Genomic DNA, 15,458 nt, shown 5'->3' with positions numbered 1-15,458 from the left:
CAATGAAATGCTACCTGTAGAAATCACACCAGGTGGAAAAATAGAATATTCTTTAATTCAAGGAAACTGTACAAGGTAAGAAATGAATAAAAACCTATAACCTGAGTGCTTTTGAAAGATGGACTTTTCAAAGGCACTCAGGTTACAGAGTTTTTATTCATTTCTATTAATACTTCTTGAACTGACATGTTTTTCTAACATAGTGAATATAAGATGAATATTAATCATTATCTCCAAATCTTTATCAAGACAATCACAGAAATATGTCAATGCTTAGAAGGAATCTTGAGATTCTTTCCATGTTTATAAAATTTGATTAGAATTGCTCTGTGCTACGTATCTGTAAAGTACTTCAACTGCAAAATCTGTTTAAAAACTAGGAGAATAAAAGATGTAGGAGAAAAATGACTAAGCATCTCATTATGAAAGTTATCCAACCATGCAGATGCATTGCCAAATCAATGAAGAGCAACTTTAATATCCACCACAGTAAATGGTTGATTATAATCAAACCTTCCTGGCTCACGATTCAATGGCCAAGTAGGCAGAGGAAATGATACATGTGACTGAACAGTGAGAGGAACGCTCTTCAATGATTCAGGAATACCCTGTAAAACAACAACCACTTGGTCATTGTAAAGCAAGATCAAAAATGGATGGAAGGTACAATATCCACATACATTTTGAATTTTATCCCAAGCAACTGTGGAACTGAGCAGTGGTAAATATATAGGATGTGAACTTAATCCATAATTTCTTCTGAACTTGATGTCTGATCTGCCAGACATGGACACAAACTTTCTGAAAGGAAAAGTGTGTAGAAACAGTGGTATATCAGCTCTTCAGCTGTTTTTGGACCTTTTATATTTGTTGTGAGCCAGGATACCAATATGGATAAGAATACCATGGTAAACATGTTAAGACTTTAGGAATAAAACTAATAACTGCATGGACAATACAATCACTTACTACTCTCATACAGTTGTTAATAGATGAAAGGTTAACAACAGATGACTCATGCTTCAAGAGAGGGTAAAACCTGTCAACATGCTAGTTACCATCAGGGAGAGAAGTGAAACAAATGAAAAGAGTAATGGCAGTGAAAAACAGATGTGAGGTATTAAAATACGTAGAGGACTAATACTGAAGAGAGGGAAGTTGTGATCTAAGAGTATTTACTTAATATCATAAAAGTAACTAACATAAAGTCATTCGAGATGGTAACTTGAGATGCACAACCACAAAGTGTTTGGTGACTCGTGTGATGGAATTACTTATTTAATAAGGTTCAAAGGTCAGTAAAACAATAGAATCAAAATATAAAGATGCAAGCAATTATACACTTTAAACTATTCAGGATAAAAAATTACTATTTCTTGTTACAAGATGCAGTCAATCTGGTACAATAGATGGTAATTTAAATTTATTTTGTTCTTTCTTTTCATGGTGACAAAGCAGTTAAATTAATTGAGCTATTATAGAATAGGGTAAAGAAAATAAATAAAATATTTCAATGAAAAACTCTGGTATTTATTTAGGAAGTTTTAGATATTATGCAAATGAAATTTAATAATTTTTAGATGAAAAAGTAGTTTCATCTTAAGATTGAAAACTACTTGGCACTAAAAGCAGTTAACACACTGATGCCAATAATACATACTGACAGACAAATTTTAGGAAAAATAATTAATTAAAAGTTTAGCTATTTTCTTTGCCTACAAAAGATTTAAATATTTACTAAAAGGTTGCCACAACTTTTGAAGATACATAAAAAATATTAAACATTACATAACAGAAACTCTTAATAGTTGTAAAATCATTGGAACTCATTACAAGAAGGTTTAAGACAAGAACAAGGTGAATGGACACTATAAGAGAAGTATCATGTTAAAATAATTCAGTTGCTTAGGAAATTATGAAGCAAACATTATGGAGCTCACTGACTAATTTATTTACAAACATCACTAACCAACCAACTATAGCCAGAACCATTCAGACAGACCTAAAACAAGTTGAACTCCAGATATTGTAACAAAAGAAGATCCACAAACGTGTATTTAAGTGGCAAGAGCCACCTGTATATCCCAGACAACAGTACACAGTAAAACCAAGAAGGATTCCCACTAAAAAAATGACAAATCTCACATGTACACAAGTGGCTTTCCTGATATATTCATTCAACTTTCATATACCTCATGCAACAGAAGAACAAAATGAGTAATCATATTACTCCATTACATGACACATCAGTCAAGATACAAGATATATTTCCTACACAGTTCTGAGGAACTACATGTTAGAAAAGCGCTAGTAAACAATCACTCTTGTATACAAGATGAATTATGGAATACAGGATAGAACATTACAGCCTTGCAATGGAGCCTTTTATAGAAGGAACTCTGATGGAGGGCTGTAATAAAGAAACAAATTTATCAAACAGAGCATCACCAGCTATAGACTGAAATTAAGTGGTAAGGCTTCAGTAGTAGGTTTAATGTAGTACCAAACCACTGTAAATAATATGGATTATTAAATACAGAATACGATAAGTTTTACCATCAGAAGAAAAACATAAAACTTTAGGTTCTTTTTTATACAACATAAAAAATTAGTAGAAAATTTAGAGTAAGATCTGAACAAACATTACAATTGAAACACTAGTGAAATAACAACATGACTGTTACGAGAAGAGCTGAAAAGAGTTTATTCAGAGTGGTGTAGCAAACTTATAGTGAATTTCTTCAGCTTGTGATTACAAACATGTTACGATCAGTTAGTCTCAACAAAGTCCAGAAAGACATAATCACATTTGAATATTCTCTTCAATAACAGAATGATAAAAGTTTCAATCTACAAATTACCTCAGTTTTCACTGTTGATCCAAAGTTATCTTCTTTCTCCTCTTTTATCATATCAAACTTCAAAACTGTTTGTAGAGACTTTTCTTCCATGTAATCAGCTTTTACTGAAGCTAGAAATATAAACAATGCAGATTTCTCGATAACAAGTCTTTATACTTTATGTATCACTAAATCATAATGAAAAAATATACAATATATTTAGCTGAACATTTCTTCTACAATTACTAATATAATATATTGGTCAACAGAAAAGTATCAACATTCAGCAAAAGGCAGGTTCTTAGGCTCACATTAAAGAAACAAAATCTAGATGGTCCTTAGAATGCAAAACCAAAGCAATGGGACTGAGAAAATAAAAAATGTCAAAATTAAGCACTATGGTGTACCCCTTCTCACTGGGATTATGAGACAACCATTGCAGGATAGATGTCATGCTTCTAAAGTATCTAAATATACACTGATGGATGGAAACCAGCCAAAATCCACCCCTAGAAGGCATCACTCTTTGATGGAATAGCATCTAAAACAATTGTTGAAGTAAATGTTTACTTCATAGATGGATGAAACTGCTTAAACATACAATCACATGCCACAAGAGATCATGTAAGTTTTGTTTTTCAAGCACTGTAAGTGATATAAACTATTGAGAATTTCACTTGGCTTGAAAAAATAATGTAAAATAATATAAAAAATTTGAATTTGGCAACTGTTGAGATTTACCTCACACAGCACTTCACTCTTTAAAAAATAGCAGCACTCTAACACCGCAAACCACTACAATACTGATAACTGCAAAGTACACTCTGAAGAGGTTTGTGAGCTTTAAAAAAATATTCTTTATCACAGAAATAACTGAATTTGTTATAAAGGTATTGGTCATGAACCAAGACATTCCAAAATTATCTCCAATTTATATATTCACACACACTAAAAATAAAAGCAAACACTTTTTAAAACTTTCAAGATAAAATTAAAAATAAAATTCTTAGTTTTATTCATTAAATACATTAATGTAAATATCAAGTGTTAAACTGCAAATTAGGTTTGTTGTTTGGAATTTATATGAAGCACAAGAAAGCTGAAAGCAGTCATTTTCAGTTCTCACAACTATTGCAAGTAAGAATAATATCTATTTTAGATTCCGGAAGAGAAGTGTATGAGGTGTGAATTCAACAAAACCTGATCTATTGCAGCAGAGGTAATGAAAAAACACTTCATTGAAATTCATATTTTGGAAAGAAAGAAATTCAGAAATAAAATTTCATTTTCTGGGGTAAAGTAACTCTCACGATCTCAAGCTCTTGGTTTAAATTAAAATTGCTTTAAAACCAGTTCAACCTGTCTTTGTTATTGCAAGACTACAAAGGCTGTCTTTTACTATTTTTAAACTGCTGACTAAAGAAAAGGCAGGCAAGTGGCTAATAGCAGCAACCACTAACTTTTTCTTTTATTTTTAACTCTCTCACTATAGGCTTGATTGATGACAAGTTTGTCACTGTAAACTAATCTGCAGTGTTTCCATACTATTTTTTAAATTTTTATGTTTTACTTTTTTACATTATTTGTTGAAGTGTTCCCTACTCTGAGTGCAAAGTAATTGCATGCTAAGATTAAAAACATTTTACCTTAAAATTGTGAAATTCCACTTGCAAAGTTCCTAGATTCTCAAAAATAAATATCAAACTTTTTCACTAAAACTTGATATTTTTTCCTTTATCTTTTCTACACTAGTTATTTCCATGTGATCAGTTTTACAAAGCTCAGAAACCACCACAAAAAGTATCAAAAGTCAAAATTAATCCAACAGCTAAGAGCTCATAATAGTATACATGTTTATATCTTTTATTGTTTTATTGCTACTTGAACTGTGTGTAACTAATAATCCAAGCAGCACAAATTCCAAATCATTCAGTATACAAGTACCTTGTGTTATTCTTTCGAGTCATAAAACATAAGAGCATGCTTCATGAAGAATTTTTAATTTTATTATTGTTATAATTTTTCATTTTATTACCTAACTGTAACCTAGTAAATTTATTATACTTATATTGTAGCTACTCTTATAATAATAAGTAACAAATATGTGTGAAAACAAAAATACAGTACTCATCTGGATTCTCTCGTTTTTTGCTCTCAACTGTTGATGAAACTTAAACCTATTTTTTATACTAATGATACTACTACACTAACGTTTTATTTAAATAATTAATGCATCTAAGGACACATAATAAAATTGCATAAATCAGACAATGTTCTACCATGATTATAATTTTTCCAGGCTTTCTAACTGTGTGATGAAAGCTTTAAAAAATTCAGTTAAGTTTGTCAGTGTGATGCTCTTCAAAAATACCTCAGAACTCAAAGCAAAACGTACAAATCTCTTTACAAAAGCAATGTACAGTTGAACCTCAATTAATGAGCACAATGCCATTAAGAGCAGACCTGTTTTTTTTTTTTTTCTACTGTTGGTAATCAAAATAAATATTGCAATAAGGGTACCTGAATTATTCAGATTAAGGGCAGTGTCTTGTCTTGTCTTGTTCTTTTGATAAAATGGGCACTTAACCCCTTTAACTACAGGAGGGTTAAAGTGTGCATGTCAGAATCTTTTAAAGTTATTTTCAAAATTTAATTGAATAACTTTAGTGTTACTCATAACATTATAGGTACTCTAAAATTTTGTTTTCTGAAGTATTTTTTGCAGCAGTTTTTTATACCATTTAATTCAAAGCATCTAATGGTTAACTTAATAACATTAAAAACAGACTTCTAATGAGTACAGCAGTTCTTTCAGGACAGAAATCTAGTGTCAAACGTCATGAAGTGTGGATACCATAACAGGCAACACTCACCACAGAGTGATCCAACATGTGAATGGGACTATGTAATGGAAAGATTATTAACAAGGCCAATACTTCCTCTTAAGAAACAGTGGAGGTTGGTGCTACAGAAGTAACAGGTTGTTCTACAATAGCAGGAATCATGATAGTTCTAGTAATAAATCAATATTGTGGTAACCTCAAGTACCTAACCAAAATTATTCCACAAAAAAATTACAATAGGTAAAAATTCAACAACAAGTAAGTTAGTTGTCATATTAATCAAGTGAAAAAAAAACAAAAACAAATTGAAAAGTAAAAATTGGGCTCTACAGGATAGAGGGAACAAGTTTTACCAAGAGTGTGTTTTGCATACCAACTGATGGAAGATGATTGCATGCAACTGTGCAATTATACTATGTACAAGCATGTGAAGGTAGGTGGGGGTATCAAAGGTAGAAGTGGGCAAAATTTGTACATACAGAAAGCAGCAATAAGTGAGAAAAGTTATCATATGAGACAAGGTATTATGTCAGAAAGTTGATTATTAGTTACATTCTGATATCATGTTTGTTCATAAACAATAATGTAATTTAATTCAATTTTGAATGTAATTATTCAGAAAGTCATGATATGTGCAATTTCACTTGCCTTTCAAAAAAACCTACAAAAGATATATATATAAATGTGGACAACTTAAAAAAAATCATTCAGGCACATGAAAAGTAAACAAAATAAGAACGAAACTACCTAAACAGATTTTCTTAAGTTTAAAGACTATCACATCAAGCTAAATAATTATTAATTTCTATATATTACCTAATCTACTGTTTCTTTGTTTAAATTCAGTTTTAATATTTCTTGTTTGTTAGCAATTGTTACCTTACACAACAGTGAATTATGTTATAGATCCCTTCTAAATTTATTGTGTAATGGAAATGTGTAGATAAGTGAGTTCCAACAAAGAAAAATATGGATTTCCATAGTCAGTTTGAAATACACAATCTCTGTTAAAGGAAAAACTTCCAAGATACTCAATGTCTTACATGGGAAATGATTAAGTGTATAACTGTGAAAAAAATATGCTATAAGACTGTACTTCATCAAGGATGTTCAGAACTTTTAAGCATGTGACAATGAAATACCAATAAAAGCCAAACTGTGATTTGGGGGATAATTCTGACTGTCTTCAAATTACCAGTACATAAAAAGTATTTTAACACATGAAATCATATATAAGCTTTTTATTAGCAGCAAATAGTGGATTTATCTTTTATACCAACTGCTATTTTTTTCTGTCCCAAGTACATATATCAATAAAATTAGGTTTTATTTTCTTGGTTATTTGAATCTTTTGATTGCATAAGTTGGAATTATCAATGAATAATTAAAATTAAAACACGTAAAATTTTGCACTATTTACATTGTGAAGAACACATTTAAATTTTACTTGTATTTACTTACTATTAGTTATTGTGGAACTTTTATGTTCATTTTTTTCCAATTTGATATTCAACAAAACATCCTGTTCCTCTTCAGAAAATGGTTCAACCTTCATATTTAATACTTCCACAATTATACAGAAGCTTCACTTCATATCCTCATCAGAACTTGTATCTGGACAACAGAGAAATATATTAAGATTTAAATATTACATCCTTTAAAAAGGTAACAACGTTTTCAATAATTACAAATCACTAAATTCTCATTATCTTGCTAACTTTCATATAAGATTAAAAGTTTAACTGTTTTAATGATGAACATGAACATTACGTGTATCATAATTATTTTACACTTAATATCTACATGACCTTTAGAATTCAAATGAATGCCAGTTGCTAACCACACATAAAAGAAACAGACATTAATAATGATTAAGTAATTTGCAATCGCACATGGTAAAATTAATTCAATGTTTAACTACTTTTCAAAACATGTCAAGCAAAAAATTATTTTTATGCTGAACAAATAGATTACTTATTAAAACTATAGACAAGCTTGTTGCTTGTGTAATATTATTACAAATATCATTTAAGGAGAAAAACACTGTAATTCTTCAGAACAAAATCATGAGTATTCAGTGAGAGAGCACTCAAACTTTACTTTGTTCTTTAACATTTTGAGAAAAAATAAAAGAAGCTATATAACCAGATCAAATACAGAACATAAAATGTAACTAAATCATTAAAACTAGTAAGAATTACATGAAGAGAAGCAAAGTAAAGTTCACCAACCATACATTTAGAATATTGGTGTTTCTTCTAACACAAGGAGTGAAACATTTCAGGTTCAAGGTGAATAATTAAGTTATATCTCATTATTACAAACTGAAATAGCAGAAAGGAAAAGTTTCACAAAGTCTAGCTGAAATGATATAATTAAAAGAATTTTCCACACCATCAAGGATTATGTTCCATATAGTGTTCAACACTTTAAAAATAAGTTGTTTGTAGCTGTGTATTCTTCCCACAGCTTAAAACACAGTTGTGCATTGTTTCATACTACTTACATTGTATGTGTATTATAGCCTACAAAACCACATCTAATTTTATTTTTAAAAGTAATAAAGTTTTGCATTTGGTGGAATGAATGCCAATATATTAATATATCAAACCATCTGTTTGTTTAAAAAATCTTTTACAGGTAAAAAAATAGATTATTTGGTTAGAGAAGGTTAAAATAAATTTGAAAATTCTATGATTTTCAGACTGGTTGTAGCCTCTAATATTAAAAATATTTACTACTCATTAGTTAAAGTTAAAAAAAACCTTCATATTTTGTCAACTATCACAATACTGAAGGTCAAAATTAAATTCTACTTGTAGTTTTTACAACTTATAATTTACTATCAATACAAGCCTATGTTAACATAAGATTTTGGAAGGCTTTAGAAGCTGACAGTGACAGTGGTATTAGTATTACTTTTGACAAGAGATAAGAAAACACAACTCTATTCATTTTATCTACATAACCCTCTTTATACATAAAGCTAAGTTACAACTTCTGATAGCAATAACACGTATACTATACTTCACCAAAAACTAATGTAAAATTGTAACTTCTAAATATCATTATACATTCACAAGCGCAACACAACTTGCAGCATGTATTTCCAGTGGCTCACGATAAAAATATCACAATTACAATTTTTTATTTTGTTATTCTGTACAGTCTTATTCACAATTTGTTTGTTAATTTACAGGGCGGCCCGTAAGTCCCTACCCAACCATATGTTATCTTGTTATATTTAAGTATGCATGTATTATATATTTTTATTTTTTCAGAGAAATATAACCGATTTAAGCCCATTTACACTTGAAAATGTCTCACAGAACATGGCGTCGCATAATATTATGCAGCGAGAATGAGGGGCAGCACACAGATACAATGGATATATGGATGGGTAGGGATTTACGGGTCACCCTGTATTTAAAACAATTAATGTAAACTATGTTATAACAGTATTTAACAGTAATAAAGTTACGTTTACGGTTTGGTTTCCCACTGTGCTACCACATTCCGTTTCATACCATCCCATTCCCTTCATTGTTGACATGACAGTAATGCATATCAGAATGGCCGAAGAAAGAGAGTTATCTAAATTTTATCTTTATCACTTCTACCTATGTAATTTTGAGACAACTGTTCGTGGGAGAAAATTATACATATGCATATATTTAAATAAAGTAAAACGTTTCATCGTTAATTGTAACGCATCTATCCTAACGTGGCAGTGATTAAAATTTACCATGAGAAACTAGGAACACCTAAACATCTACGTAATCTATTTTTGCTTAAAACATTACAAGGGTTTGAGGAGGAGAGATCTCACTGCCTCGACTTAGTTATAAATGAACAACATGATTAAATTGTGAAATTGAAATACGATAACCATTGGTAATATTTAACACAAAGACATTAAAATTATAATAGAACCAATCTATAATTTTATTTATGATACCAGGGACCTCTGGTCTTAAAGATAATTAATTTATCACAAATGTTATGGCCTGCTCTGACTGTCACTGCTCGAAGATTTGTAATATTTTTTCTGTTGTGAGCACTGTATTTTTTTTCTTTTCCAATCACATATTTACACTTAATTGTTATAGTTTTCTTGTTATATACATTCAGTTGTTATTTTCTTACCTGCTTTTCCAATATAGAAAATTTTCGGCTTAAACATTCTATTTTATATACAGTGCCATGCTTTTCGTTGTTATACAACTTTTAGTGCTAGTTAGTTAGTTTGTTATTATGCACAAAACTATACAAAGGAATACCTGTGTTCTGCCCACCATGGATATCGAAATGAGGTTGACTGCAGTATAAGTCTGCAGACATACCATTGTGCTTCTGAGGCTTTAATGTTAGATCCTGGTTTCGTTGCAACTTTAGTTTACGTTTACTTTTTATTATTATAATATTTTGTTTAATTTTAAACCTATGAATTGTTCCTATGTTAAGTGGGTACCCTTTTTGGAAGAAAATTGGCTTCACTTATAAGTTGGATAGAATTCAAACTTTTATAGCACATCCAGATTAATTACGAAACGTTTATTTGGTTGTTTATGAAATGTAGCGCAAAGCTACACGAGGGCTATCTGCGTTAGGCGTCCCTAATTTTGTCATCACCACCTATCGCCAACTCTTACGCTACTCTTTTACCAACGAATAGTGGGATTGACCATAACATTATAACACCCTCACAACTGACGGGAATTCGAACCGCGACCCTCAGATTACGAGTCGAGCACCTTAACCACCTGGCCATACCGGACCTCTCTTTAAATGTTCTTTAAGTTATCTAGATTTTTATAAGCTTCACCAACATAGGTTCGTAACTGTCACAGTTAATTTAATAGATAAATCCACTTGTGTGATTTATATTATCGCAAATGTTTATTACGGAACGAAAAAACAATCAGATATATTAACTCGTGATGACGAGAAAACCCACTTGTAGAGAAAAATATATGTGTAAAAACGGCTGGTATAGGTATAGAAAGCACTATATAGAGGAGCGAACAACGTTTCCACCTTCGTCAGTCATCGTCAGGTTCACAAAGAAAGAAAGAGGTAATTGACTGATAGCTGACCAAATGTTTGAAGGCAAACACTGCAAGTCAAATAAACACAACATAACCACAGAAAACACCCAAATACTAAATAAAAAACAAACATAAACAAACGCAAAATTAAAAAAACCTTACTTATACAACAACTCAAGCCCTTCATACCTTTATACCTATATCAATAAATATAATCCAACATCTAAGCACGCCCTCTATATTTCTACACTCAATTACACAACTGCCTTCAAACATGTGGTCAGCTATTGGTCAGTTACCTCTTTCTTTCCATATGAACCTGACGATGACCGAAGAATGTCGAAACATTGTCCTCTACATAGTGCTTTCTCTACTCCTACCAGTTGTTTTTACATATATCGATATATTAACTGCCTCGTTCAAATGATACTTGTGGTTGTAAAGTAATAAATAACCTTTTAAGATTCATTTTCAAATACAGAAGTAGAAACAACAACGTGATAAAAGTAAACATATATGAGGAACTGTGTGCAGTTCGGTAACATCATCAACCAACGAAACTTCAGAAACACTGTCCTTGATCCGCTCATAGAGGTTTTGCGTGTGACGTCACTCTTGACCTAGTTACTGCTGACCGCCATGATGGGTGGCACGCTCGGCGTGTTTATATTCCAACACAAGGGTGATTCATAGTTAAAAAGTGCGCGATGGCACACTCGTGTTGTGCATTTAACTGTTCAAATCGACATAGACAGGTGGAAAATGTGTCATACTACAGATTTCCTAAAGATCCAGACCGAAGAAGACGATGGATTGCAACTGTCAATAGGAAAAACTGGACACCCACAGAGCACACCAGACTTTGTAGTAAACATTTTGTGTCAGGTATGTATAATTCATCTATAGCCAGGCTGAATAAATTGAAACTTACATGCATGATATATGTATAGCAGAACACACTGCAGCACCAGTCAAAGAAAGTTTTTTGCACACTTTTCTTTTGCTTTTAAATAACTGAATAGTAAATTTACTGAAGGAACAATATCATTCATGATGAATAGGTTATATAGCCATTTGTACATTAAGACAAAATGTTAATATCTCTTAAAGGACCAATTTAAGTGATTCATCAGAAAACCACAACTGGCACAAGATTAAAAAGTGTGCAAATAATTACTTTGTTGGCTGTACATTCAGTTGTTAAACAATGTTAAGCATATTCAGTTATATATATATATATATTCAGTTAAAAGTGTACAGTGTATCTGTTATATATATAAATATTATCTAATGATGCCTGTAGATCTATATCTTAACTAAATTATTGTACTCTGTTTCAGGGACAAAGAGTGATGATCCCCTATCACCTGACTATGTACCTTCCATATTTCATTTTACACGTTCTCCCCCTGAAAAGAAGGAAAGCTGCTGAATTGTGTAAGTATGAAAATAGGAAAGAAGTGAACAAAAGGAGAAAAGAACAACAAAAGAGACATGAAGCTGCTGCTGGGCTGCTTGACCTTGCTTTCATAGAATCTGCTGCCACTGATAGCAGCTGTACTGATTCTGCTGATGAACTTGAAGCTACATGTGATAATTTTGACTTGTGTGCATCACAATATACAACTGAGACATAAATCAAAAATTAAGTTTTGAAACAGTCTAGACAATTAGGTGGCTTAATATCATTATACAAACATGCATAGAAGTGCTCCTAGGCTAGAGCTTTGACAACAGTCAGTACACATGTAGTACAATAATATTGAACCATTTATTAAAATGGGGCCCTACATTACTTCAGTATCTAGTCTTCGTCTAAAATGTAGTTAAATCTATCATACAGAGTACATGATACATGTATGTAATATAACATGATGTACAAACCTTTGCTGAATTATGACTTTATCCGACGTTGCCCTGGTTATCTGGACATTCTGTACAAATCCTGCCACAAAGTACTTGTACGCATCAAGGCTTTTGTAACTTTTTAGACTTTCATTTGTATAGGTAGAAGTCCTGTTTATCAAATATATATATAAATGTCACCATATGTAATATTTGGTAGATCTACTCCGGCAACAGTCTGACTCTGAGCAACGTTGTCTTGGCTGGATATTACTGGCGTAAATACACGTGGCGGGAGCATATACGGGTCTCCTACACCCACTTCCTTCACTTTTTTCTCATACCTGGCCTTCTCAGCACCTGTCAGGTGTGCTACAAATGATGAAAAGCCAGCGGCAGCCATTTACATGTGAATAGTACTGAATACAGCAGTTGTTAACTCGTTCAGTCATGCGGGACACTTGCCACCCAATATGGCGGTATGTTTACAAACCTCGTTGTGGTCACGTGACACTAATAGGTTCACGCAAAATCTCTAGAGTAAATTAATAATACTTTCTACCTCTGGCAATATGACATCTAGTGAGACATATTATAATGTTACCCCGTTCTATTCATGACTGTGCAAGATAAATGAGTATAATTATAAAAAGTTCAATGTGAAAATTAGATTAACTATTACTTATACAGTTTTTACTGTTACTGTCGCGAAACTTACAATATATAAGGTTGAGACACGTTAATATCTGCTTATCTGCATTATTACCTGGTGCTTTTCTCGTGAAATATCTGCGTGCTTGTCACACTTCTTGATTATCCAACGCCTTGCATCACACTCTGACAGATCGAAAGTTAACTCACTTTGGTATCTGTTTGTTTTATCCTACGATGCTCAAATTGTGATGAATTCTTAACCGTGAATTAGCAGAAGCATTTATCAAAGAGTATTTGTTTGTTTGTTTTGAATTTCGAACAAAGCTACTCGAGGGCTATCTGTGCTAGCCGTCCCTAATTTAGCAGTGTAAGACTAGAGGGAAGGCAGCTAGTCATCACCACCCACCACCAACTCTTGAGCTACTCTTTTACCAACGAATAGTGGGATTGACTGTAACATTACAACGCCCCCACGGCTGAAAGGGCGAGCATGTTTGGCGCGATGGGGATGCGAATCCGCGACCCTCAGATTACGAGTCACACGCCTTAACACGCTTGGCCATGCCGGGCCTATCAAATAGTATCTAATATTGTACACCAATGTTTTACTTGGCAACATCGTTTTAAATTGGTGATTATATCTCTTGCTTAGTACTCATGTAAATTATGGATACTGTGTTGACGATATATGTGTGAAACTACAGATGTATGTGTATAAAACTATTATTTAAACTATTTTTTATTTACATATATAAAACTCGTTTAAAATAACAATTAATACACAAGTTGTGTTGAGTCCAAAATTCAATAATATGAGTTTTTTTTTAATTATTTATACCTTCTTCCATTTCCTTATAAATAAATACTTCAACATCTTTTTTAGTTAACTGAAATGGGTTGAGAGGCAAATTTTCATCTAATTAATTATTATTGTAATTTTCCATTTATTTTCTTTTTTTTTGCATAAAATTTTCCTTAAATCTCTAAAATAAAGGAAATATATTAAGAGAAATGTCTGTTTCTGAGCATCCCAGATTATTTTAATTTGAGTGGAGAAAATCAATTTGTAAATGTTCAGGTATTAAAATCAAACGAATTTTTTATAATTCTGTGGGTAGTTTTGAAGATACCGGATAGACAAATTTCAGAATATTATGGCGAGTTGACAAAAATTATACACTGCATGACTAACTACATTTCTTTTCGTAATAATAGTGTTAGCTGACATTTTAATTGTACGTTGGCCAGTTTAATCTGAATGACGGGAGCAGCATTATTTATGAATTAAAGCAAGTACACAGTTAATTTTAGTGAATGAAATAAACAGTAATACATTGGCATCATAATGAAAATTAGCATTAATATTAACTTAGCACATGTAAGTTATAAGTAGGATATCTAGAACATGCTCTTCTAAATTGTAAGTTTGTTGTTAATGGTTAGCGAGAAATTTGGACAATTGACGTAAGATCATAACTTTCATACATAAAGTTTTGCGAGAAACAGTTTCAATATGTATGAAACTTACGTAGGATTTGTGATTTTACTTGTGTATATTAATGATACGTACTTACAACTTATTGGGTTTTGATGAAATGCGAATTTGTATATAAAAACTCCATCAGAAAAAGTGGATGGTTAAACACAATTGATCAGTGTGAATAATCAATGCACGTGGTCTAATTTATCATAAGAGGTTAATGCACTGTTTTGTTAAGTTATGTAAAAAAATCAATGTCTGAAACATTATAACATTTCAGTTCATTTAGAAATTGGACATTTTACTTTAAAATAATTAATTTCATAATAAAATATTTAAATAAACTTATCATATACCTGTCAATGTAGAATAATAAATAGCGACACATATATTTTTCTTTTTTTTCTGCCATATATTAACCAGTTCTTGCTTTTAGCACAAGGTCAACGCACCCACAACTGTGACGACTCATAAAAATCACAGAATTAAATACATTACATGGCCAAAAGTATGTGGACACACGACCATCATACCCTTATGTGCTTGTTGAACATCTCATTCCAAAATCATGGGAATTAATATGGAGTTGGTCCTCCCTTTGCTGCTATAACAGCCTCCACTCTTCTGGGAAGGCTTTTCACCAGATTTTGGAACATGGCTGCAGATATTCGTTCCTCTTCAGTCACAAGAGCATTAGTGAGGTCGGGCACTGATGTCGGGTGAGAAGGCCTGGCTCGCTGTCGGCGTT

General features: G+C 31.9%; 2 protein-coding genes across 2 annotated transcripts in view; one reads left to right on the top strand and one right to left on the bottom strand.

The window, feature by feature from the left end:
- The window catches only part of LOC143235718 (uncharacterized), a 39,822-nt gene extending 30,400 nt beyond the window's left edge, over nucleotides 1–9,422 (bottom strand). The window contains exons 1-3 of the mRNA XM_076473929.1: nucleotides 9,165–9,422; nucleotides 7,145–7,297; nucleotides 2,862–2,971 (exon numbers count right to left, since the gene is read on the bottom strand). Coding sequence (XP_076330044.1) covers nucleotides 2,862–2,971; nucleotides 7,145–7,238 — 204 coding nt within the window. The 5' untranslated portion in view covers nucleotides 7,239–7,297; nucleotides 9,165–9,422. The remainder of the gene's footprint in view (nucleotides 1–2,861; nucleotides 2,972–7,144; nucleotides 7,298–9,164) is intronic.
- Nucleotides 9,423–10,973: 1,551 nt separating this feature from the next.
- Nucleotides 10,974–14,126, top strand: LOC143235303 (uncharacterized). Its single transcript, XM_076473334.1, has 2 exons — nucleotides 10,974–11,616; nucleotides 12,072–14,126. The coding sequence occupies exons 1-2, from the start codon at nucleotides 11,494–11,496 to the stop codon at nucleotides 12,366–12,368; spliced, it is 420 nt and encodes a 139-aa protein (XP_076329449.1). The 5' UTR covers nucleotides 10,974–11,493; the 3' UTR covers nucleotides 12,369–14,126.
- Nucleotides 14,127–15,458: the final 1,332 nt, after the last annotated feature.

The sequence above is a fragment of the Tachypleus tridentatus genome, chromosome 12, assembly GCF_004210375.1.
Source record: "Tachypleus tridentatus isolate NWPU-2018 chromosome 12, ASM421037v1, whole genome shotgun sequence".
Classification (NCBI taxonomy): domain Eukaryota; kingdom Metazoa; phylum Arthropoda; class Merostomata; order Xiphosura; family Limulidae; genus Tachypleus; species Tachypleus tridentatus.
The sequence above is the reverse complement of the archived record's forward strand: the minus strand, read 5'-3'. Positions and strand labels throughout refer to the sequence as shown.

What these genes read in the sequence shown, in the direction of transcription:
- LOC143235303 (XM_076473334.1), top strand. Translation starts at nt 11,494, where the DNA reads ATGTGTCATACTACAGATTTCCTAAAGATCCAGACCGAAGAAGACGAT. An exon ending in TAGTAAACATTTTGTGTCAG is followed by an intron (nt 11,617 to 12,071) that starts GTATGTATAATT and finishes ACTCTGTTTCAG; the next exon opens with GGACAAAGAGTGATGATCCC.